Below are 26,242 nucleotides of genomic sequence, written 5' to 3' on the forward strand. Positions count from 1 at the left end.
ATACAAAAATTCAAGAGAAGAAGTTATTGCTCAAGCAAATGCAACCACCTTCTTTTAAAGGAGAGTGTGATGATATTAAAAAGGATGCGAAAGTATGGATTGAAGATATGGATTATTACTTCTGTGTTGCAAGGACCACACATACAAACCAAGTGATGCTAGGGATGTTTCCCCTCTTAGGGAAGCAAAATTATGGTGGAAACAACATTGCCATGACATGGGGGCATTGGAAAACTCCCAAAGTTGGAGGGAAATCAAACAAGCATTGAAGGAAAGATACTTACCTCCTGCCCATGAAGCAATAACGATGATGTCGATGAAACAATAGGGGTGAGTTTTACATTGTATACCATATGATAATATTAGATGGAAAAATCCATCTATAATATACTCATTGCTATAAAGAAAGTCAAATTGAAAACCTAATTTTTTTAATGTTGCACTCTCTAGTCTTAGTCTCAATATCATAAAGTTCAACTAGATCTAAGTAAACTAGTAATCGCTACTTGTCAAAGGTATGCTCAAAGTGCAAAAGTTCTTAACCAATTCTCTACTGTAGAATGGGTGCTTAGGTCTCAAGTCTACCACTTTTCCAATATAAGATCCGTTTGATATGGAAAGAAAAACTCACGAACACTTGTGCTCTTATACCACACCTCTTGTGGTAGAGGGTTTATGTCAAGTTATTATCAAATTCATAAGATGGAGTTTAGACACACCTCTAACTAAAAAGATGAAGATCAAGGTTCCATAGCTAAAACTATGCATGCGTGGACGTAAGGGAAAAATTGGAGTTACCTTGAGGGAAGGAGAGGGGCTCCTCTTGGAAGGTTATGGTGGTGAGAGAAGCTTAAGAAGGAGGGATACATACCTATACATGTGTGTCAATTTATTCAAAAAGAGGCTCTTTATATAGTAATGGACTCCGAAGCTCTTATAGGTTTTAGTTTACTAGTCTAAGCTAACAAATCCACTCAATTTTTTATTTGAGCTAGCTAGGTTTCAATGCATCATAAACTTGCTCTTACACATTCTTACACTTCACATGCTTTCCCTTACATTTCCTTACTATACTCATGCTTCTTTTTACAAGTGTCAAATCTCTTCTTACATTTTACAAGGCTTTGCCTTACATTTTCTTACACTACTCATGCTTCTTCTTAGAAGTGTCATTGTATCTATATATCAAATAGACACGCACTTCTTTTCTCACAGTTTGGCAATTCAACTTATATATTGAAATGCTCAATGCACTGTGTACATGATTACTCTCTCTCTCTACGAGAAATAAAGGAAAATAAACCACATTTGATTGAGAATAAGATGGGTGTTTCAAAGATGGGTCCATGGTCTAGAGACTAAATGGTTGATATTACTAGGCTGAATGGTACAATCTGCAAACAACTACCAAAGTATGTTAAGGACTAGGTTAAGTTGCAACCCTTTTGCTCGATTCAATTACCCTCTTTAGTAGCTCTTTGTTGTACATGGAGTGCTATGGGACACAACTTGCTTCTTCCCATGCTCATCAAGTCCCAAGCTGAGCTATTATTGGTGCCTATCAATTGGTTCTACTCATTTTTCGGTGCTCCACAACGAAACCCAAGGCAACAACAATCACAATCAATTAAAAGGCCTTTTATGCGGTGAGTTTCAAAAAGAGATCAGTGGGTTTTTTTTGCAAAACTTTGCCCTTCACACAGTGAGTTTGAGTAGGTAGAGGAGAAGTAGGAGGAGAGTCCTTTTCATAAACTTTTGCAAAATGGCAAAAGTTTATGAAAAGGAACGGTTCTTTTAGAAGGGTGACTTTCTCTACGGAGTATAATACCTAATTGAAGCAAAGAAACCTAACGTTTTAGTATTGGATAACTTACAAGTGGAGGTTCTATCACTAAAGGGACATGCGCATGAATGTAACCCTATTTTTAAGAGTTCCTTTAAGAATAGTTCTGGAACTCACCGTGTGGATGCCCTCTAACCAAGTAACTAGGTGCCAAGCAAAACTAGTTTGTGTAAAAGCCGGTGTGATTTCTTTTCTCCTCGATGGAAGAAGGGAGGAGCGACAGAGCGCGCGAAGCGCTGGAGTTAGCGTATCGGATGGCCAACCTGCTAAACACGGGGCTGGACCGCCCCACGTTGGCCGTGCTCATGGCACTTACTGAGCAGGGCGTGAACCCGGAGGCTCTGGCCGCTGTGGTCAAGGAGCTACGTCGCGAAGCCACCGCACTTCGATCTGCTGCGGCGTCCTCTTCTTCTGCTTCCGCTGCTCCTTCCTGACATGCTTTCATGTGAGTCCCCCCATTAGGATTTTCAGTTTCTCTTTCTGCTGTTGAAATTGTGCTTCATCGAATCATTTACGATTGCCCATGATGGGCAATCTCCCCCACATTGTATTGACACAGTAAAGTTTGTGACAATCTTGCCTTTCTCAGAGCCGTTTTTGTGTTTAGTCTAAATAGTGCAACTTGTCAGTTCAGGAGCAAGGGAGAATCTGGGTTTTCTAAGTCAGCTCATCATATATATTTATTAACTGTCTACATCTCATAGGGATCTCATTTCAGAGGTCACACTGAAGAGGTTTCGGGTTCTAGACTGTGATACAGTGAAGCCGAAAATTGGGTATCGTGTGGTTTTGGCTCTTGGGACACGGGAAGTATATCCATTTGTTAAGCATGCCTGCTGATTGCTATGCACAATGTTTGGGGTTGTGTCCTTTATACTTAATTGGTTAAATTCTCATTGGAGTAGTAACAAGTATGATTAACAGTTCACACAAGTGGATTGAGTAAAGCTTGTAATATTTGGTGGACTGTAATGTGTTAATTAAGCTTTTGGTGGAAAATTCTCCCCTGCCTCTACTGTCAGCTTGAAGTTTGCAGCCAGTTTACTTTTGTGTGTGTGTGTGTGTGTGTGAGAGAGAGAGAGAGAGAGAGAGAGAGAGAGAGAGAGAGAGAGAGAGAGAGAGAGAGAGAGAGAGAGAGAGAGAGAGAGAGGAATTTCTTTATCTTTATTGTTCTTGAAGGTCAAATATGACATGGGATTTTAAAAAAGGCAATATGTGGGGTGTGTTGGAGCTGATAAGAGACTCGATGCTCAAGGATCCTTGAAACAAGCGGCGCAATTGAGAGTTCATTGTGGTCGTGAGAGGAACGTGTGTAGGAAGAGCTCGTGGCTGAAAATGTAGGGAAAGCAATGTGATCAATAGGTGATCACTTAAGTAGTGATGCGTGGGCTTGATCTTGTTGGGTGCTTAAAGAGTGGATACTTGACGAAATTCCTTGGTGGTGGCTCAACCCCCTCTCTCTCGTTGTAGAGAATGATAGCTAAGCTGGATGTTACAGTGTGGAACACACTTTAGGGGATGGGCTATAGCTTGTAAGGGTGGGTGCGTTCGTGTTTAGAGAAGGTGGTTTTGTAGTTGGGGGCAATGGACAAGGTGTAATGTATGAAGCATGAACTCCTGATTTCTCCCAAGCTATGATACATTGGTGGTGCTAAAAACCTCATTTACTTTGGAGTCTATTATCGAAGCACTATGAAGCAAACAAGAATGGTTGTTCTTACACTTGTAACACTTTGGAAGCAGTTTTTTCGTAAATAATGTTGGAAATACCTTTTGTCTAGCATTGGCAATACCTAACAATCCAATGATGTGTTCTTACACTTGCAACACTTTGGAAGCAGTTTTTTCGTAAATAATGTTGGAAATACCTTTTGTCTAGCATTGGCAATACCTATTCACAATCCAATGATGTGTCATTGATTGTGTTTCTATGGCTCATGCAGGTGTAACAAACTGCTGACGTGTTGAAACCCTAATTTTGTTGAAAATCTAACCCTAAAATCATAAACCCTACTTCTGTTGAAACCCTAACCCTAAAATCAGAAACCCTAATTTTGCCCAAAACCCTAACCCTAAAATTAGAAACCCTAGTTTTGTTCGAAACCCTAATTTTGATGAAACCCTAACCCTAAAATCAAAAACCCAAATTTTGCCCGAAACCCTAATGCTAAAGTCAGCAACCCTAACCCTAACCCTAACCTTGATTTGCTGACGTTGCGGGCTGACACGTGGCCTGTTGTATGGACACCAACGCGATTTACGAAAAGCTAGCAGCTTTTGGCATTGCGTTTTGGACCAGGAGCTTTTGAGTTTTGAAGGTTTTTCATTGTAATTGCTTTTTAGGCCAAGGGCCTTTAAATATGAGGTTAGGGCTCATTCTCTGGCATGCTTCTTGGAGAAGGTGCAGAGTCTGGAGTACCGGCTTGTACTTTGATGATGCAATATAAAGAAATATCGAAAGGGGCGCCAAGGTTTGGGGCCAATACTCTCTGGGGTGGAATTCCGCCACTCCGTGTCACGTGTGCTCTCTCTCTTTCAGTTTCAAATGTTATTGAAGTGCTAAAAGTCTGTTCAGTGTGTTCTTTTCTATTGGCATGTGGTGCCCATCTTGTGACAGTGGTATCAGAGCATCAGGCGTGTGCTTTTCGGAAAGCATACCGGTCCTATAAAAGAGCAGACAAAGCTATTGGAATTATTATGTGAGGTATCTTCGGCCTCCAACCCGGACTCACTAGCCACTCCCACCTTTACTTCATCGCGCATCGGGCGCGCTCCCATCTTCACCGCTCATGTCTTACATGACATAAGCCATTAAGATCACTTACAAGAGAAGGATCGAGATTTGTTTCGAGTCACTGTTTTTCTCAGAAGCAGTGCCATGTAGAGGTTGATGTCTATAGCTACCAAGTCGCCACACTCCAAGTACTTGGCAAGCTTTCAAGAAAAAAATTTGTCCGAAGTTATATGGTTCTGACATCTTCCTTCGGAGTGTAACTTCTGGCAGAGCGGGGTATCCTCAAATGCTTGCCATGGAAACCCTAGCAGATTATACCTCGAAATTTCTCGACATCTCTCAGTAGATGTCTCTTCACGAGCAGATGACCTTGGAGGTTCGATGTGATTGCTATCTCTTGGGACTACCATCGCCGCCACCAAAGAAACAATGTTTGTCCAAGAGCTGATTGTCACAAACGGGAGCGCATGGCAATATAAAATATACTCGGATAAATAAAATTTATCACTTAATATTGAAGCCAGAGGATATAGAGAGAAATAGATAGAGAGAGAGATAAAGTGAGAAGATCGACACAATACTGGGGACCAGAAGATGGGCTGGTCCCCCCCCGTAATAGTATCTTTATTACTGAGGAGAAGTCTATACAAGCACTTGAACCGAACGTATTATCACGTTCGTTCTAGAATAAGACTTGATGGTTCCCGAGAGCCTCAGCTTCCGATTCCTAGGGCAAAACCCTATTCCAAGGAACTTCCGTTCCTTATTCCAATTCCTCGAGAATCAAGGTTCTCGCCTCTGGATCTCACCTTCCAGACTCAGGGCATGTAATCCTTGCAACTCTTTTCCAACTCTCTTTCGAGAGTCCTCTTCCCGCAGAACAACTCTGCTTTCCCGGACACGAAGTCCTTACTTGGGAATCCCAACTTCCGGATCACAACTTGACAGACTACCTCTCTCCGATCCGTGGATCTACTTCCCAAACTCGGGTACGAAACCCTTGGGCTGATCTGGCTCTAGTTCCTCAGAGCGCTTTTCTCCTGCAGAGGCTCATGCCTTTCTCTGCTCCTACTCCCTCACTAAGAGGAAGTACACCTGCAACCAAATACTCAGAGTTCATAACATGAAAATCGTTACCTTCAAAGTCTCGACGCTCGAAACGCAACTCCGTTCTCGAAAAGCAATTCCCTGGAAGAGTTCTCTACATAGAAAATCCTCTCTTCCAATCTTACACACAGAAGAGGTGTGTTCTCGGGTTCCTTCTCGTAAATCAGCCCCGTCTACGATGTTTATGGGCTGAAAACAGAGAAAAACAGCAACTTCTCGCGATGAAAACACGCTCCTTAGGCACTTCTTCGCTAGGGAACTCGCGCACTGAGTCTTGGCGACATCTGGTACACTTGGGGCAGCCATGGGCATCACCGGCAACGTCTTCTTTACGGCTAAAATCTGCAACAGCATCTCCTCCTTGCAAAGATTGGTCTTTCCCTCTATGTGAGGGCATGTGATGCTTTTATAGCTCCTAGCCACGGGCACGAATAGCTGCTTGCGTAGAGATCGCGGTCGTCGAGACAACCCTCTCACTTATAAATCCAATAATTCATTTAGAATTATTTTTCTTTAAGATAAAGCCAATTTAGCAACACCCTCAACTGTAGAGGTCCAACTGAACTGCCGGGGAGAAACCGGAAAGATTCCAAATCTTGCTCAATGGTGAGTTGAGCTAGTTCTTTCTGAAAAGAGAACTTTAAAATTAATTTAAACAGAAATTCAATAATTCAATACTTACCTTACCGGTTCATGTCCTCATCTTTGACGCTTTTTCAGAAATTGCCGTTTGCAAAGGCAACTTCAAACTTGTCGAATTAGAGCGGTAGCTTTCGGGACATCTTCCCTTCCGTCAAAAGTATCAAACTTGACTGGAAGTGTTCCTAGGTCTAGAGACCTTCATATCCTTCCCGGAATGACGGGATTTCATGGCTATAGTTCTGGATTGACGTTCATGGATATTTTTAGGATTCTGAAGAATCTCGAGCATTCCGCTCCTTGGATTCTTGAACATCATGCTCTTGTCGCCTTCTCAGAGAATCCCAAGCCTTGTGTCGACTTCTTGCAGAGAGAGAATTTTTTTTTCCAACTTTGCGAGATTTTCCTGCAGGACTTAGGTTTCCGCCTGCTTACTTCTCTCTTGGCTTGTCATGGCTTCTTCCCGTATCTTCCCAGAGTCGCCCTCTTTACAGAGAAAGAGAGGAGACCATGCTCTAATAGCACTGTCACAAACGGGAGCGCATGGCACTATAAAATATACTCGGATAAATAAAATTTATCACTTAATTTTGAAGCCAGAGGATATAGAGAGAAATAGATAGAGAGAGAGAGATAAAGTGAGAAGATCGACACAATACTGGGGACCAGAAGATGGGCTGGTCCCCCCCTCGTAATAGTATCTTTATTACTGAAGAGAAGTCTATACAAGCACTTAAACCGAACGTATTATCACGTTCGTTCTAGAATAAGACTTGATGGTTCTCGGAAGCCTCAGCCTCTGATTCCTAGCGCAAAACCCTATTCCAAGGAACTTCCGTTCCTTATTCCAATTCCTCGAGAATCAAGGTTCTCGCCTCCGGATCTCACCTTCCAGACTCAGGGCATGGCATCCCTGCAACTCTTTTCCAACTCTCTTTCCAGAGTCCTCTTCCCGCAAAACAACTCTGCTTTCCCGGACACGAAGTCCTTACTTGGGAATCCCAACTTCCGGATCACAACTTGACAGACTACCTCTCTCCGATCCGTGGATCTACTTCCCAAGCTCGGGTACGAAACCCTTGGGCTGATCTGGCTCTAGTTCCTCAGAGCTCTTTTCTCCTGCAGAGGCTCATGCCTTCCTCTGCTCCTACTCCCTCACTAAGAGGAAGTACACCTGCAAACAAATACTCAGAGTTCATAACATGAAAATCGTTACCTTCAGAGTCTCGACGCTCGAAACGCAACTCCGTTCTCGAAAAGCAATTCCCTGGAAGAGATCTCTACATAGAAAATCCTCTCTTCCAATCTTACACACAGAAGAGGTGTGTTCTCGGGTTCCTTCTCGTAAATCAGCCCCGTCTACGACGTTTATGGGCTGAAAACAGAGAAAAACAGCAACTTCTCGCGATGAAAACACGCTCCGTAGGCACTTCTTCGCGAGGGAACTCGCGCACTGAGTCTTGGCGACATCTGGTACACTTGGGGCAGCCATGGGCATCACCGGCAACGTCTTCTTTACGGCTGAAATCTGCAATAGCATCTCCTCCTTGCAAAGATTGGTCTTTCCCTCTAAGTGAGGGCATGTGATGCTTTAATAGCTCCTAGCCACGGGCACGAATAGCTGCTCGCGTAGAGATCGCGGTCATTTTCTTTTTTTAACAATTTTTTTTTTCTGTTCTGCTAGCAAAAGAGAGAGAGAAAACGCTGGCTGAACTGTTGCCTTATTTGTCAGATGGCTGCCCACTTATTAAGTGGGCGGCCGACGTATTTTAAAAATAGTCTGAACCTGCCCAAAAACTCAATAAAACCTTATAAGTTAAAAACAATGCTTTCACAGCACTTCCCAGGCGTCCCTGGATGCAATCACACGCACAATTGCAATGCAAACATAAACTTCCTCGCGGGAAAGCATCTGCTTTCCTGAAAAGCAATCCCGCTTTCTTAGAAAGCATTTGTTTTTCCTCAAAGTTTCCTCTGAACCCATCTTCATTCAAGTGCTTGCTTTTCCTTGTGCACAATTCTAACACAGTTCGGAATTTCCTCCCGACTATGGATATTCCCTTTCCGATGCACCCGTCACCCACCTTGTGACACTCAGGAATACCCATCACCTAGTCCTTTCCTACCGAACTAACGGTACAATCTCCTTCACGATGCTCTATGTCACCCATCCTATGACGCATCAGAGATGTCCGTTCCCGGATGGTCGGATACTTCTTTCCGATGCTCCCTGTCACCCATCCGATGTGACGCATCAGAAGTACCCGTTCCTGGTGGCCTTACAGATATTCCCGTTCTCAATGCTCCCGTCATTACTTTGAATGACGCACTAGGAATACTCTGTACTCGGATGTCTCCAGTGAGAAAAGCCCTCTCACTTAAAATTCCAATAATTCATTTAGAATTATTTTTCCTTGGTGTTCCAAGCGAGAAAACCCTTTCACTTATAAATCCAATAATTCATTTAGAATTATTTTTCTTTAAGATAAAGCCAATTTAGCAACACCCTCAACTGTAGAGGTCTAACTAAACTGCCGGGGAGAAACCGGAAAGATTCCAAATCTTGCTCAATGGTGAGTTGAGCTAGTTCTTTCTGAAAAGAGAACTTTAAAATTAATTTAAACAGAAATTCAAAAATTCAATAATTCAATACTTACCTTACCGGTTCATGTCCTCATCTTTGACGCTTTTTCAGAAATTGCCGTTTGCAAAGGCAACTTCAAACTTGTCGAATCAAAGCGGTAGCTTTCGCGACATCTTCCCTTCCGTCAAAAGTATCAAACTTGATTGGAAGTGTTCCTAGGTCTAGAGACCTTCATATCCTTCCCGGAATGACGTGATTTCATGGCTATAGTTCTGGATTGAGGTTCATGGATATTTTTAGGATTCTGAAGAATCTCGAGCATTCCGCTCCTTGGATTCTTGAGCATCATGCTCTTGTCGCCTTCTCAGAGAATCCCAAGCCTTGTGTCGACTTCTTGCAGGGAGAGAATTTTTTTTTCCAACTCTGCAAGCTTTTCCTGCAGGACTTAGGTTTCCGCCTGCTTACTTCTCTCTTGGCTTGTCATGGCTTCTTCCCGTATCTTCCCAGAGTCGCCCTCTTTACAGAGAAAGAGAGGAGACCATGCTCTGATACCACTGTCACAAACGGGAGCGCATGGCACTATAAAATATACTCGGATAAATAAAATTTATCACTTAATATTGAAGCCAGAGGATATAGAGAGAAATAGATAGAGAGAGAGAGAGATAAAGTGAGAAGATCGACACAATACTGGGGACCAGAAGATGGGCTGGTCCCCCCCTCGTAATAGTATCTTTATTACTGAAGAGAAGTCTATACAAGCACTTAAACCGAATGTATTATCACGTTCGTTCTAGAATAAGACTTGATGGTTCTCGGAAGCCTCAGCTTCCGATTCCTAGGGCAAAACCCTATTCCAAGGAACTTCCGTTCCTTATTCCAATTCCTCGAGAATCAAGGTTCTCGCCTCTGGATCTCACCTTCCAGACTCAGGGCATGGCATCCCTGCAACTCTTTTCCAACTCTCTTTCCAGAGTCCTCTTCCCGCAGAACAACTTTGCTTTCTGAAACCGGCCCGTAGGGCGGTAGGCGTTGGCTTTCACCCGAAATTCTTTACTTTAAACACACACACAGAGCACTTTGCAAAGAGAACCTGCGACGGGAGTTAACACTTGAATACACACACGGCTCGGAAGCTAGAATGCTCCGAGCAGACGCCGACAACCTGTAGGCCCCAAAATTGGCGCCCCTTTCGGTATTTCTTTATTCTTTAGGAGGGTAAATTACAAGGTAAGGTCCTGGGAATCCTTCACGTGTATCCACCTAGATACCATTTGATTTGGCCAAATTTCGGCAGCATAACAGCCCCAAAACTTGCGCGAAACCAATTCCCCTGCTGGAACTCGCTTGCACTATCGTATACCCTCTGATTCCTGTCCAAAAACAGTAAATTCAGCACGCTGTATTTACTGGTTTTTGCCCTGTTTTCAGCCCCAAACAGTCCCCTAACTGTCCTTTGCCAGTGGGGCACGATTCCCAATGATCCTGGCGTCCGTATGGCTGAAAAACAGTCAAATTACAGCGCATACACAGCGCTGATTTTGCACTTGTACGGTGAGGTTATGACCCTCACCAGTGCCTTTTTTGGAGCAGCAGTTAGCTACCCCTGTTCCTGCTCAAGGAGGCTCTTGCCTCAGCATAAAAGCATGAACCCACACAACTGTACATCAGTCAAATGAGTAGCCCTCTTGTGGGGCATCACATAACTGCACGTAGGGGAGAAAGAGAGCAGTATGTAGCGTGCGGGGCTTCACTCCCGTCACCATATTGTGCATAGAGGGCAAGGTAAGCATTCCATAGCTTCTGTACCTGTTGCAATCCGCCTCTGGCTGAAAATGGCGCCCCCTTTGATGATATGCAGCTCGTTTTTGCCTCCCAGAGTGGCAGAATCGCTCACAAGCTGACACGTCGCCCAGTTTCCGAGTTTGGGCTTTCCCTGCTAAAAATATCTCAACTGGTGCGTCAGTTGACTTCGCGGCAGAGTTGTAAAGTGTTCCCCTAGTCATACCGAAGGTAATGACGCGAACACATTTCGTGGGCCCAAAATAGCAGTTCCCTAAATTTTAGGAGATGCTTCCGTTGGGCTCCCACTGGTCTTCTGACCATCATATCCTCATTGGGGACCGCATCCAAAAATGCAATGTGGCCCAACTGTCGGATACTTTTTGTTGGTAGTCCCACCTTGACTTTACGCCTTAATTGAGTTCACTTCCTAGTATCCACCAACTTGCTAAGTGCGACGGGGGGACCTATATGATCTTGCTCTGAGCCTAGACATCCTCTTACCATACGAATTCCAGTGCCGACCACTTCCCGTCTGCGGGTGAATCTACCGTTCACATTGGCCATACAATGTCCGACCGTTTGCTACTTCAAAAAGAGGGTCTCAAAATAAATAAAATAAACCCCATTGGAAAGAAACCAACAACCAAGGTTAGCAGTTGCCACATCTCTGTGACATGGTTAATAACTGCCACGTCCTCGTGACACTTTCCCGGACATGAAGTCCTTACTTGGGAATCCCAACTTCCGGATCACAACTTGAGAGACTACCTCTCTCCGATCCGTGGATCTACTTCCCAAACTCGGGTACGAAACCCTTTGGCTGATCTGGCTCTAGTTCCTCAGAGCGCTTTTCTCCTGCAGAGGCTCATGCCTTCCTTTGCTCCTACTCCCTCACTTAGAGGAAGTACACCTGCAAACAAATGCTCAGAGTTCATAACATGAAAATCGTTACCTTCAAAGTCTCGACGCTCGAAACGCAACTCCGTTCTCGAAAAGCAATTCCCCGGAAGAGATCTCTACATAGAAAATCCTCTCTTTCAATCTTACACACAGAAGAGGGGTGTTCTCGGGTTCCTTCTCGTAAATCAGCCCCGTCTACGACGTTTATGGGCTGAAAACAGAGAAAAACAGCAACTTCTCGCGATGAAAACACGCTCCGTAGGCACTTTTTCGCGAGGGAACTCGCGCACTGAGTCTTAGCGACATCTGGTACACTTGGGGCAGCCATGGGCATCACCGGCAACGTCTTCTTTACGGCTGAAATCTGCAACAACATCTCCTCCTTGCAAAGATTGGTCTTTCCCTCTAAGTGAGGGCATGTGATGCTTTTATAGCTCCTAGCCACGGGCACGAATAACTGCTCGCGTAGAGATCGCGGCCGTTTTTTTTTTATATAATTTTTTTTTTCTTTTCTGCCAGAAAAAGAGAGAGAGAAAACGTTGGCTGATCTGTTGCCTTATTTATTAGATGGCTGCCCACTTATTAAGTGGGCGGGCAGCGTATTTTAAAAATAGTCTGAACCTGCCCAAAAACTCAATAAAACCTTATAAGTTAAAAACAATGCTTTCACAGCACTTCCCAGGCGTCCCTGGATGCAATCATACGCACAATTGCAATGCAAACATAAACTTCCTCGCGGGAAAGCATCTGCTTTCCCGAAAAGCAATCCCGCTTTCTCAGAAAGCATCTGTTTTTCCTCAAAGTTTCCTATTAACCCATCTTCATTCAAGTGCTTGCTTTTCCTTGTGCACAATTCTAACACAGTTTGGAATTTCCTGCCGACTATGGATATTCCCTTTCCGATGCACCCGTCACCCACCTTGTGACGCTCAGGAATACCCATCACCTAGTCCTTTCCGTCCGAACTTACGGTACAATCTCCTTCACGATGCTCTATGTCACCCATCCTATGACGCATCAGAGATGTCCGTTCCCCGATGGTCGGATACTTCTTTCCGATGCTCCCTGTCACCCATCCGATGTGACGTATCAGAAGTACCCGTTCCTGGTGGCCTTACAGATATTCCCGTTCTCAGTGCTCCCGTCATTACTTTGAATGACGCACTAGGAATACTCTGTACTCGGATGTCTCCAGTGAGAATTATTTTTCTGTAAGATAAAGCCAATTTAGCAACACTGATAGACCATGCTGTGCTCGGCTAGGACCTCATGGAAGGAACCTAATCCTAATTTTTGGTTCAGGTATCAAGATGGAAAGTTAATCGACTTTTCGAGCTCGACTGAAGTCGAGATTGCTTAATAAGTTTGAGTTCTGTTTGAACTTGTTTGGTGATCCTATTTGGAATTTGTTTGAAATGGATGGTATCTGTTTTGAACCTATTTTGGTGCCGATTTGAATTGTTTTGACTCTGGTTTCAATGATTGGTGATTTTACTCCCGGGTGGAGAAGTGAGAAGTATTGTTTTTGTTTGAACCTCGGAACGACGCAGGCCGATGCCTGGGGAGCGTTCTGTTGTATGTTTGAAAACCTTGGAACGACGCAGGTCGATGCTTGGGGAGCGTTCCGTTGTATGCTAGAAAACCTTTGAACGACGCAAGCCGATGCCTGGGGAGCGTTTGGTTGTATGCTTGAACCTCCAAGCGACGCAAACTGCGGTCTGGGGAGTGTTTGGTTGTACAGCCCTCTGAGCTCATGGCCTGGACCTTTTTAGGTTATTTGCAGGGGGAGTGACGAGGAAGTCGTTGAGTAGCTTCATACTGCAAACCGTTTGTCTCGGGGGAGTGCTCAGCGGCGCTGCTTGTTGTGTCTTGTAACATGCATATGTAAGCATTTGTGTTGCAGTGGGATGTGCCAATTACTGAATATTCCTAATTGGACGAGATTGCTTGTGTCACCAGCGTGTGACTACTATCTATCCTTTTTGTTGATTTCTTTCTTATTATCTATTTACTTTCACTTTTTGGAAACACCCCTCGGGAAATCTAACTGCCCTGCATTGCATAGCTAGTGTGGAACTGTCCAGAGGGAGTCCAGGCCTAAGGGCAAGAGAGCACTAAGGTTGGATAAGGACTATGGTTAGCCAAGTGGGGTCATTGACTAGCCAAAGTGAAATCCTTTGCTACAGAGGCTACATTTCAGTTTTGGATGTGGCCACAGTGTACAAAGAGGGTCGGATGACCTAGAAAGATACAATGGCAGCATCTCCTAAAATTTAGGGAACTGCTATTTTGGGACCTGAAAATTTGTTGGCGTCATTACCTCCGGAATGACAAAGGGAACATTTTCTTACTCTGTCGTGAAGTCAATTGGGCAACCGGTTGGGAGATTTTTAGGCGGCAACCCCGAAACGGGAAAATGCTTGTAAATGTGCCAAGTGGCACCTTCTGGTGCACTTTCCTCATGCAACAAGAAGTGGCGCTGAATTTGAAGGAGAGAGAGCCTCATTTTCAGATTTTGTCACAGGTTAAGAGCTATGGAGTGCTTGCTTTCCCTCTTATGCACAGTGCGGTGCCAGGAGTGATGCCCTGCACGCTACGCACTGCTCTCTCTCTCCCCTTTGGCAGTATGTTATGCCCCTCTAGTGGGCTCTTCATTTGACCAATGTACAGTTGTGTGGGTTCATGCGCGATTGCCGAGGCAAGAGCCTCTTGCACAGGTATTGGATTAGCTAGCGGCTAATCCCCTCGCAGGTACAGGTGAATTCGGAGAGGTTTCACGCCAGAAATCTCGTCCGATTCAAAGGGCAAGTAGCCCTACAGGTGCAGGAGCTCGAGGACTTGCTACGGATGCGACCAGCACGCGAAACGGAGCCCGAAACAGTGAATTACAGCCTGCTGTGTATTTTTGCAGGTTTAGGGTTTTGGCCCTAAACGGACCCTAATACCCCCAGGAGGTTCGGGGACGCAAGGGGACCGCTGTACAGGTGATCTGGCGCATTTTCAGGGCTGAAAACAGAGAATTCAGCGTGCTGCAGATTCTCGCCAGGTTTTGCAAAGTGCCCGTATGCGTCGGGAAAGTCAGTCAATGCGTGGGAATACTGACTGTGAAGGGTCCTAGTACAGTTATGTTGCCGAAATCAGGCTGGAACAGTTGAAATTCAGCCAAATTTGTGCGGGGCAGCTTGTAGGGATCCACAACATTTATTCCCTCTTTGAAAGAATAAAGAAATACCGAAAGGGGCGCCTAAGTTAGGGGCCAATCTGGTGTCGGTCTTCTCATACAGGTGCATTCTAGCATCTGTATCCCATTCCCCTCTCTTGTGTCACTATAGCGCAGGTATAATAGACGACTAATAATGGGTGAAAGCTAAATCAAGGTTTGAAGTAAAGTCTACCGCCCTTTTTGGATTGAACAGGCCGGTTTCAGCTTGGGTATGTAATTTTAGTGCATCAAGACACCCGTGGAAGATCAGTACGGTTTGGGTGTGATGGCTAATTTTACTATGCCGGAATATCAAGAGTTCCGATCTGGACGAAAGGAGAAGCTAACTCCTTGATCAAAAGAGCAGAAAGGAGAAGCTAACTCCTTGATCAAAACAGTCGAAAGGAGAAGCTAATTGTCACAAAGTGATGACGTGGCGGACATCAGAAACCCTAATTTCCGAAAATCGCGGAGGTTGGATTTTTTTTTTGTGGAAAATTGATTTACGTGAATTTTGCTTTTTTTTATAAAAATAGAGAAAAGACTCTCTAAGAGAGAGAACCGATGCTTTTTATTTTAAAAGCTTTTGGGGCTTTGCTTTTGGGCATCCCTTGTATCTTTAAATAAGTGGTGAGGGCTTCACTTCTTAGAGCATCTGGACGCAGAGTCTGAGAGTGAAACCCTAACCACTCTCTTGTACTTTTATCTGAAAGGGGCGCCAGTCTTTGGGGCCAATATCTCTAGGCACGGAACTCCGCCGGGCCAGTGCAAATCTATTGTGATCTGTGAATTGTTTTGAAGTGGTTATCTGGTGCTGTCGCGGATGATTCTTGACTTGGAGTGTCCAAGTCTGTTACACTATCTCCTTGATCAAAACAGTCGAAAGGAGAAACTAACTCCTTGATCAAAAGAGTTGAAAGGAGAAGCTAACTCCTTGATCAAAAAGCAGAAAGGAGAAGCTAACTCCTTAATAAAAAGAGCAAACTGATTGTCCCTCGGAATGACCCTCGGAAATTTTTGAGCTAACTTGAGTTGTTTTGGAGATATACTGTAATCGCGGACGATTACTCTCTTCCAAGAAGGGGAGATGTAACAAACTGTTGACGTGTCGAAACCCTAATTTTGTTGAAATCCTAATTCTGCTGAAACCCTAACCCAAAAATCAAAAACCCTAATTTTGTTGAAACCATAATCCTAAAATAAAAAACCCTAATTTTGCCCGAAACCCTAACCCTAAAATCAGAAACCCTTGTTCTGCCCGAAACCCTAATTTTGTTGAAACCCTAACCCTAAAATTAAAAACCCAAATTTTGTCCAAAACCCTAACCCTAACATCAGAAACCCTAACCTTGATTTGGTGACGTTGCAGGCTGACACATTGCCTGTAGTACGGACCCCGGCGCGATTCACGAAAAGCTGGCAGCTTTTGGCATTGCTTTTTGGACCAGGAGCTTTTGAGTTTTGAAGGCTTTTCACTGTAATTGCTTTTTAGGCCAAGGGCCTTTAAATATGAGCTTAGGGCTCATTCTGTGGCATGCTTCTTGGAGAAGGTTCAGAGTTTGGAGTACCGGCTTGTACTTTGATAATGCAATATAAAGAAATATCGAAAGGGGCGCCAAGGTTTGGGGCCAATACTCTCTGGGGTGGAATTCTGCCACTCCGTGTCACGTGTGCTCTCTCTCTTCAGTTTCAAATGTTATTGAAGTGCTAAAAGTCTGTTCAGTCTGTTCTTTTCTATTGGCATGTGGTGCCCGTCTTGTGACAGCAGGTACATTGTGGATGTGATTGTTGCATATTGTGTGTTCTTTATATTGGTGCATGCTTTGAAATTTGTCATCTTGTGAGGAATGCATGTCTGCATGGAGTAAGTGCCTATTTGTATTGAGGGCGATAACCCTTCCTTTGATGGGGGGAGGGGTGAAAAGTTATAGCATCTAGCACAATGTGATCCCAATATCTATTTTGTCTTTAGGTATTTATTTTACTTATTTGACAAGATTCTTGGTAGGGCAATTCTTTGAGGAGGGTACTTAAGGCCCCCAAGCCAATGTATAAGTACACGAAGTCCCCATTGTATAATAATCTAATTCATTGCCGAGTTGGTTGGTTAAGTCTCTCTCTCTCTCTCTCTCTCTCTCTCTCTCTCTCTCTCTCTCTCTCGCTTTCTCTCTTGGCTCTATGCTTCCGCACCGTCGACTTTGACATGGTATCAGAACAGAGGAGTGAGGACTAGCACACGTCGAGGAAAGAGGAGACGGTGAGGAGGCTTAGACAATCTATGTTTTTTCGCAGCACTAGGATTTTACACCGTTTTAAAACGCTACGGCAAATAAGGTCCAAGTTCCTTGTAGTGTTTTGAAAGGCAGTTGACCGACAGGGATCTTTTCTAAGGGCGAAACAACGTTTTCAAACGTCGGGCAATTTTTGGTCAGCTCCCTCAATGCGCTTTGAGACGTAGGGACCATTGGGAGGCTTTGGTAGCCGGTTGTGTTGTGTTTTGAGAGACAGAGCAAGGAAGTGGCGACGAGCTGTATCTGTTGCGTCTTGAGAGGCATTGCCCAAAGCCCAACGACTTGGCTAGTTATTTGGTGCTGGTGTCGGCGTTTTTAAACGCCTTTATGAGCATGGCATTTTGGCAATGGTTACAATGAATGGCTATTTTCATGTCTCTGTTCCTCGTTCCCATTCTAACTTTCTGTTCCTAATCCCCATTCCGTATTTGGAACGTGACTATCCGAAACAGGGAATGGCGTTTCATGCACGTTGGTGTTTCCCGTTTCAAAATCTCGTTTCGAGTAACGCATCTTGAGATGCCACCTTGTAGGGCACATTTGAAGTGGATGCATTTTGATATGCTGTAGAGGTCGTGGGCCTTGGGGCAATTTGCACGAGCCCTTTGACGGTCGTTTCCGCATAGCCTTGTGTTAGGTGCAGCGAAAGAGAATAAGGATTTTGCTCGGATCTAGTACTCCGCACACAAACACAAGGGACACTTTACTTCACTTGAAAGAACTGAAGGAAAGAGACACACACGAGAGAAAAGAGACGATGACATAGGGATGTCGGGTCCCAACTCTCAAGGGCCCTCTTGCTCTGTTGCCAGAGCAAGTACTTTCTTTATTCTTGCACAATGCTACTACAATGATGCTGATGCTAATGGGTTCTGATGTTGGGGATTGGGTACTGAGGTACTGATGTTGAGGATTGGGTACTGAGGTACTGAAGGGGTACTAAGGTACTGAGGTTCTATGTCGATGATGTTGACGACGAGGTGCTGATCGTCTATGTCGACAACGGGTACTGCTACTCTATGTCGAAGACGAGGAGGTCTACGATGGGTATTGCTCGTCTATGTCGAAGACGATGATGTCGACGACGACGATGGTGACTGCGACAAGGATGATGATGGTGTTGTCGTCAAGTCCGGGATCTACGACGATGGCGACGAAGGTGTCGTCGACAAGATAGGGATGTGCGATGACGATGATGAAGGTGTCGTCGTCAAGATAGGGATCCGTGATGACGATGACGATGTCGACAACGACGGTGGTGTCGACGACGATAGCGTCAAGGCTGAAAACTGAAAACGCTAGATGCTCTGTTGGGGATCTGCTGATCTGGCTGAAATCTGAAAACGCCAGGCTGATCTGCTGAATTTTGAAAACGCTAGGCTGATTTGGGTCTTGACGGGAAAACTAGTGAGGATCTGCAACCGGGTGGGTGCGGGTTCTTCCGAGGCTACGGGCTGAAAACGTTGATTGCTTGAGGCTGAAAACGTTGGGCTAATCTTGAGAAAAACGCTAGGACCTGTGGGTGCCTGCCTGCTCTCCTGCGGGGGTGCCTGCTTCTTCTCTTGTTCGTGCACTGCATGCAGAATGCTCGTGTACTTCTTCAAGAAGTCCCACCTCCTCTCTGGCAAAAAGGGTTATATGCTCTGGAAAATGCTCATGCTGAAATGACTGTACTGTGCAAGAGAGGGTATGCAACTATGATTGGCCTGGACATGCACGCAAGCAAAGTGCGCATGTGACATCCCCCCTGTTAAAAGTGAGACACAGTTGTCGAACTTCTATTTGTACTTCTGAATCCTGATGCTGAATAATGATGTTGTGGATGCACAAACGAGTGTAGATTCCCTCGAAACCAAGGACTGATGGTACTGCGGGTGCTGCGGGTACTGCTGGCTATGCAAACACTTGTAAGGGTCATTGTCGAACCTTACTACGATTGCCGAATATCAGCCTGGGCTCTATACCAAATAGTGTTGACTCTGCCTACTGTAGCAATTCTGTTCCCCGAACACTGACTATGGTGAAAACATTACCGATGTTGATGAAAGATTTTGTCCCAAAGTCTTCTGCAAGGGTTCAATGGCGAGGGCAAATGGATGCAGCTAGATGCCAAGGACAGAATGCCTAATGCAGGGATCGGGAAAAGAGATCAAGGTGATACTGCGCCCATGTCCGCATAGGAGGCAAGTAGATCCTGATACTCAAGATCTGGGTTGTGTATCCGATAGCGATCTTCCTTCAAAAGCATGACAATGAAGATGGGATCTGGTAAGTCCATGGACAGGACTCGAAGATTCTTTAGGGAAAAAAAAACTGGGAGAGGTTCTTTGGGTTCTTGGGTACTTGGGGTTCTTTGGTTCTTCCCTTGAATTCGCAAAGCCGAAGCACGCAGAGAGCTTTGATACCAATGTCAGGTGCAACGCACACAGAGCTCTGATCCCAATGTCAAGTGCAACGGAAGAGTATAAGGATTTTGCTCGAATCTAGTACTCCGCACACAAACACAAGGGACACTTTACTTCACTTGAAAGAACTGAGTTGAGCTGAAGGAAAGAGAGAGACACAAGAGAGAGAAAAGAGACGATACAGTAATGTCGGGTCCCAACCCTCAAGGGCCCCCTTGCTGAGTTGCCAGAGCAAGTACTTTCTTTATTCTTGCACAATGCTACTACAATGATGCTAATGCTAATAGGTACTGATGCTGGGGACTGAGTACTGAGGTACTAAAGGGGTACAAAGGTACTAAGGTTCTATGTCGTCGATGATGATGTCGACGACGAGGTGCTAATGGTCTATGTCGACGACAATGATGTCGACGACGGGTACTGTTGGTCTATGTTAAAGATGGGGAGGTCTACGATGGGTACTGCTTGTCTATGTCGACAACGATGGTGACTGCGACGAGGATGGCAATGGTGTTGTCGTCAAGTCCGAGATTTGCGACGATTGCGACGAAGGTGTCGTGGTCAAGATAGGGATGTGCGATGACGATGATGAAGGTGTCGTCGTCAAGATAGAGATCTGTGATGACGATGACGATGTCGACGACGACGGCGTCAACGCTGAAAGCTGAAAACGCTAGATGCTCTGTTGGGGATCTGCTACTGTGGCGGTACTGCAGCTTGAATATGCAACTGCTTCGTCGGACTAGGGCTGAAATGCAAATACACTGGCTGATCTGGCTGAAATCTGAAAATGCCAGGCTGATCTGATGAATTCTGAAAACGCTAGGCTGATTTGGGTCTTGACGGGAAAACTGGCGAGGATCTGCAACCGGGTGGGTGCGGGTTCTCGCAAGGCTAAGGGCTGAAAACGCTGATTGCTTGAGGTTGAAAACGTTGGGCTGATCTTGAGAAAAGCGCTAGGACTTGTGGGTGTCTGCCTGCTCTGCTGCAGGTGCTTGCCCTTTTGTGTCATGCTTCTGTTGTTCGTGCACTACATGGAGAATGCTCGTGTACTTCATCAAGAAGTCCCGCCTCCTCTCTGGCAAAAAGGGTTCTATGCTTTGGAAAATGCTCATGTTGAAATGATTGTACTGTGCAAGAGAGGGTATGCAACTATGACCAGCTTGGACATGCACGTTCTGCTAGAGGCTCACAAGGTGCCAGGCTAGGTCCTACGCTAAGACTGATGCTAGACTATGGCAGAAGCGTGTCCACGTGGCGCAAGTGAAGTGAGCACGTGACACCTCTGCATCAACGAAGAGGAACCAAAACCAACACTTGGCTATGAAACGTGCATTGACTTGTATCCAATTAGCTTCCTCGGCACAATTGAAGTCCCTCAAGGAAGATGTGGATCTGTTTTCTTGGGAGAGTGAAGCCAAAGGCAAGATTTGAGTCTCCGAAATGGATGAAGGCCAATGCATGTTTGACCAGGATAGCGAAGGCATAGATGCCACTCAAGAAATCTGCATGGCACACGTGGCGGTGACCACGGTGGCCATGATGCCACTTGCTTCAGGCAGAGAAAGGCTTGTGAGTGACAGAGGGGCAAAAGGAGCTCTCTATATGTAATTTGGACCCATGTGTTTGGAGTTAAAGTTCTTTGTGTTTGAACCCGTGGGTCAGAGCTCAAGGCACATGCATCTGGTAAGGAACCAATACAAAACACTATAGATGTCCTTACAAATTCATTGTTGTTGGCCAGATTATGGACATGATGTGTTCCAAAAGTTCATTGTCTAGGAAGGTTTGGACGTGATGTGCTCACAGTTTGTGAATGGGGATTCTTGGACATAGTGTGGTCTATAGTTCAATTTTTTGTTGGGCAATTGATGCGTAAGATGGCATTCTTCCCAAGTAAAGGTTGGTGGTAGCAAATCCGAGGTGTATGCAGTGGAGTGTACAACTGCTGGAGTGTCAATGGTAACTTCTTCATCACTTGGTCTTCCTACATATGTCCACTATGAGTTGCAAAGAGGGTGTTGAAGTTATAGCATCTCAAGTGAATAGCACAATGTGATTGGCCTTAATCTGGGGCTTCACCACTCCCTTCCATTGTATGATGATGCTGTTCATCAGCTGTATCTGCATATACCTTGCATAGCGAGGACTTTGGACTAGATGAGAAGATCATCTGGCATCAGCTTCCCGAGCCTAGTCCACATCAGCCTTAGTTACCCAGAACGGGGAACAGGGAACAATGTGCATGAAATGCCATTCCCTGTTTCGGATACTCACGTCTGAAACATGGAACGGGGATCTGGAACGGGAAATTAGGATGGGAACGAGGAACGGGGACCTGAAAACGGCCATCCCCTGTAACTATGACATTAGGAGCTGTCGAGTGCTGAGTCTCAGATTGGTCCTCTGCTGACTCTTCCTCAACTTCATCTTCCACTTTCTCATACTCCTCATCCTGTTGATGGGATTTGGGGGTAGCGCTGCTTCCATAATGGATTGCTACACCATTTGGATAGCTTTGATACCACAGAAATAGGGGGTGGAAACACTGTAGCAAATCATAACTTGAAATAACACTTTACTTGAGACACTGGACAGGCAAAGTTAACCCTCTCACAAGTATTGGCCTTTAAACAGGCATCCTTGCACTATTTTTTTATTATATTTGCGAACAACCATGGGTATAATCGTTTGCGAGCCCACTTACACAATCTGTTTACGACTGGCGCCCAAGCCATTTACTTCTGGCTTCTGGTTGCCAAAAGCAACCCCGACAGCACTGCTATTTAGAACCAATGGTTTACAAAAACAACTTGGCTATAAACAATCCTCTGCGGGTCATCCCAGGAAACACTACAGAGTGGGTGCCACACCATCACGCTACCATGCCACATTGACACATCATCTGGTGGTACAGTGCCATGGCAACCCTCCACGTGATCAGCCTTTATGCAATTCGTTTATTTTCTTTTCAATGTGTTTGAAGTTCCTTAACTGCTCATTTCAAAGAGATTTACAAAGTTCTAAGATCCACATGTCAACAAAATGTTTTTCTTGTGTCTTTTTCAGGTGGATGTGATAGGTATCAGGTGTTATTCCTCAAAGGATCTTCGGACTTGGAGAAATGAAGGTATCTGATAAGTCTCATGATCTGTATGTGAGAAATGTGTTAGCGAGGCCCAAAGTGATTTTCAATGATAAGACCAAACAGTATGTATGTGGATGCACATGGACGCTGCCAACTATTCCAAGTCCTCTGTTGGTTTGGCTCACTGTCCAACTCCAGTAGGGTCATTTACTTACCTTTACAGTGGCTGACCTCATGGCTATGAAAGCAGAGATATGACTTTTTTGAAGGACGATGATGGAGAGGCCTACCTTGTATATTCTTCTGTGGACAACAGTAAACTGCATGTAGGGCTTTTAACAGATGATTATTTAAATTTGAAAAGAAAAATGAGGAGTATAAGGGCGGTAATGCAGAGAGAAGTTCCTGCTGTGTTCAAGCGCAGGGGCATGTATTATATGATTATGTCTGGTTGCACAGGTTGGGCACTGAATGCAGCCTTGGCTCATTCAGCAGAGTCAATGCTGGGTCCATGGGTTACCCTAGGCAATCCTTGGATGGGAGGTAATGAGGATTTTAGGCAAACCACCAACCACCTTTTTCTCGCAGGGCACTTTCGTCCTGCCTCTGCCTGGTCTGCAAGATTGATTTCTATTCATGGCAATGGAGACTTCCCTTAAGCTGAAACTTGAGTGGAGTTCAGGTGAATGAATGAATGAATTTCCCATTGCCTCACTTATTCAATCTGTTGCAATCTAGTTGTCCTCATGGCCACCCTCGTATTGCCGTCTTACAAGAAGTTTAGATTGTATCTTTGCTTCTCACTATCAGCTATTGTTCTGCGTGTAATCTTTGAAATATTCAGCTCAAAAAATATGCGGATAGCAGGCGTAGTTAAGGGTGAGCTTTGACCGGTTAGAAATTAAGAAGTTTGTTTATGGTGTGAGGTTTAACTTGGCTCCTAAGAAACAGCACTGTTTTTATAAATCTGAGAATGGAACCCTTCATGCCCATAACTTAGTGAATCGCCAAAAAAGGGGCTTAATCCTTACTGCTTGTGGTCTGTTGAGGTCTCCTGGTTCTTAAGTTTTTCAATGTGGATGCTTTGAAATTACTGGAGTATTAAATTAGGTGGATAAGTCTACAAGTGGAAAGCTGTATTGAAAAGAATGCAGTAGCCATTGATTGTATTGAATGTGCTCCAATTGGTACTTGCCACCATCACCAACAAAACAACACAAGGTTTGTCTAATTGTGGAATTTAGGTGCCATCAAAGTAGCGTCGTCGTTATTCATGTCATTAATGTAAGCAATTAGCCCTTTTTAGTTAATTCTTCATAGTTGCAGCTGTTTGAAAAGCGTTGCAGGGAGCCAATGGGATGCTCATGAGCTACACTGGTGAATATTTTTACAATGGCTCTTCTATAAAATTCTGTTTTGGGGACTTGAAATGCCAGTATGGTGGAGTGGGTGCATGGCATGGTAGAGCACACGTTTGTCTATATGCTTGATTCCATGTTTTCTTTATTACTAAAGTGGTTGCGACATATTACCACAATAATGATTGTGGAACCAATCATTGTTAAATGCCATTCTTTTGATGCACTTTGGGTTTACAAGGTAACTACCTGAAAAAACCGGGACTATTTTAGTTCTCTTTTGTTCCGTTTGCCGAAAAAAGGTATCGGTGAGCATTAATGTGGACTTTACTTGAATGTGTCAAGTTTGGATCTTGCCATGGATGGGAGGAATCTCAGGAATGATTTGAGGCTCTGAAACATGAGCTTTTCAAGGACTGATTCTAAATTGATTTGTCATAAAGTTTCATGGTTGTCTCGTGTGATTGTTAAGCTTGCTCACTTTTGAGACAAAAATTGGGATGCTTAACTACCTATATGTGTGCTTGAGGCAACTATCAATTTCTTACACTTTCCCTTCTCCTAAGGCTATAAATGCATGGAATTTTTAGGCATTAATTATCATTGGTGAATACTTTCTAGTTGAGGATGATCGATATTAATGACTCATCACCCATCACCAATAAAATGTATTGCCAGCTATTCATTTGGGTGCTTGCGGTGGTGAGCTAAAAGGCTCAAAATTAAGATCAACAATATGCTTTGTTTGACACAGCTCGATGCAAAATCCCTAAGTTTGATACTTCAAAAGAGGCATTTAAATCAGCAATATGTCCCTCAATTGGTCCAGTGAGCAATGTTGAGCACAATGATTCAAAAAGTATTCACTCTAATTGTGCAACTAAATAAGCATGTTTCTTTTTACATCATGTTTCAAACCCTACCAAGCCTTTTAAGCTTGCAAATCTTGTTTTTCTATCCTTTTTAAGCAAAAGCTATGTTGCACACACTTCTTCATGCAAATCACCATTCACAAAAAGTCTTTATCTCCAATTGATGTACATTCCAATCACTATGAGCTTTCAATGCACAATGTTATGAATTGTAGGCATACAACAAGTGGACCCTCATCAAAATCAATGCCATTCTCAAGAGCATACCTTTTTTCCACAAGTCTAGCTTTATAGCAATCAACACTACCATCAGGCTTATGTTTCAACTTTCAAACTCACTTAGTATGTCATAAATCTAATATCTAATCCAAATAATTTTCTCATATTAAATTGATCAATTAATGTGGGAGAATAAACGAGAACAAGGGTTAGAATACAGACACGTGCTTATGGACCTATCTCAACACGGGGCCAAGGTTAAAGGGGTCTAAATGAGAGATGGTATGCAAGGCTAGCTAATGGAGCTTAAAGACCTTAGGGTTAGCTTCATTAAAGACCTTCAAAAGTTAGTGTTAAAAGTCCTTAGACCTTAGGCAAGCTAGGGATGTGCTTGAGGTGGAAACTTGGCCCAAGCTTGAGGTGCTTGTCGTGCTTGCTGACTAAGGTGCTTAAGGTGCTTCATAACCAGGGCGTTTGAGGGCCAAGGTGTTCCAAAAGTCAACAAGTATCCCTACTCGTCGGGGGGCGAGACCTCATTGTAGGGGCATGAGAGAGCACACACACATCCTCACACAAGGCAAGCTTAGTCTAAAGAAGCAACAAGGACGCATGTCAAGTTCCTCTCCATGTTGCCTTCATGGTGTGCCTAAAGCCTATTGGTTGGCCTCTCAAGGGGTCCAATGATAATTTAGTTAATTAAATTAATTGTTTATGCATTTATCAAGCGTCTCTCTCAAAGGGGAAAGGGGGACACTTGTCCTAAGGCTAGCATGGTTGCTTGATATGCACTCTGCATGTGGTCAACAATGTCTAAACCACGGGTGTGGCTGCTTGAGAACTAATTTTCAGAGGTAAAGCGACTAAGGTTTTTGAGGGTATCAAAGCACAAAGCAATTCATACATAAGTTTAATTAGCATGGCTGAAAATAACAAAGAGAGTAGAATGAATACTGACAACTTTGATTTTGCACATGAAGGTGCTAATGATGATGCCCCCATGTTTATCAATTATCTTGTTACTAGGCTGCAACAAGCTATGGACAACCTTGCTTTGCAAGCCGAAGTTACTCAACAACTTTGTGCTTATGGGATTTCCCTTCCTCTTCAAGAGGAGAGAGAGCTTAGGAGACCTCTTGATAAGACTCCCAGAAGAAAACTCTCTCTCATAAGAGAGGAAGAATCCAAAGAATGAGAAAGAAGCAAATCATTAAGTTC

General features: G+C 44.3%; 2 protein-coding genes across 2 annotated transcripts; both read left to right on the forward strand.

Moving 5' to 3' along the window:
- Positions 1–2,043: 2,043 nt before the first annotated feature.
- LOC147458535 (uncharacterized) lies at positions 2,044–22,808 on the forward strand. Its single transcript, XM_086513187.1, has 4 exons — positions 2,044–2,135; positions 2,219–2,288; positions 22,560–22,620; positions 22,702–22,808. Exons 1-4 carry the CDS (start codon positions 2,044–2,046, stop codon positions 22,806–22,808), a joined length of 330 nt encoding a protein of 109 aa, XP_086369313.1.
- Positions 22,809–22,832: 24 nt separating this feature from the next.
- On the forward strand, positions 22,833–23,372 carry LOC147458536 (uncharacterized). The gene has a single exon (XM_086513186.1). The coding sequence runs from the start codon at positions 22,833–22,835 to the stop codon at positions 23,235–23,237; it is 405 nt and encodes a 134-aa protein (XP_086369312.1). The 3' UTR covers positions 23,238–23,372.
- Positions 23,373–26,242: the final 2,870 nt, after the last annotated feature.

This window comes from Adiantum capillus-veneris, chromosome 5, assembly GCF_014529385.1.
Source record: "Adiantum capillus-veneris isolate H3 chromosome 5, ASM1452938v2, whole genome shotgun sequence".
Taxonomy (NCBI): domain Eukaryota; kingdom Viridiplantae; phylum Streptophyta; class Polypodiopsida; order Polypodiales; family Pteridaceae; genus Adiantum; species Adiantum capillus-veneris.

Excerpts from the sequence above, each read along its gene's own strand:
- LOC147458536 (XM_086513186.1), top strand. The coding sequence starts at position 22,833 with ATGACTTTTTTGAAGGACGATGATGGAGAGGCCTACCTTGTATATTCT.
- LOC147458535 (XM_086513187.1), top strand. The coding sequence starts at position 2,044 with ATGGAAGAAGGGAGGAGCGACAGAGCGCGCGAAGCGCTGGAGTTAGCG. Across the intron at positions 2,136-2,218 it reads ACGGGGCTGGACCGCCCCAC|CCACCGCACTTCGATCTGCT; the intron begins GTTGGCCGTGCT and ends TACGTCGCGAAG. Across the intron at positions 2,289-22,559 it reads CCTTCCTGACATGCTTTCAT|GTGGATGTGATAGGTATCAG; the intron begins GTGAGTCCCCCC and ends TGTCTTTTTCAG.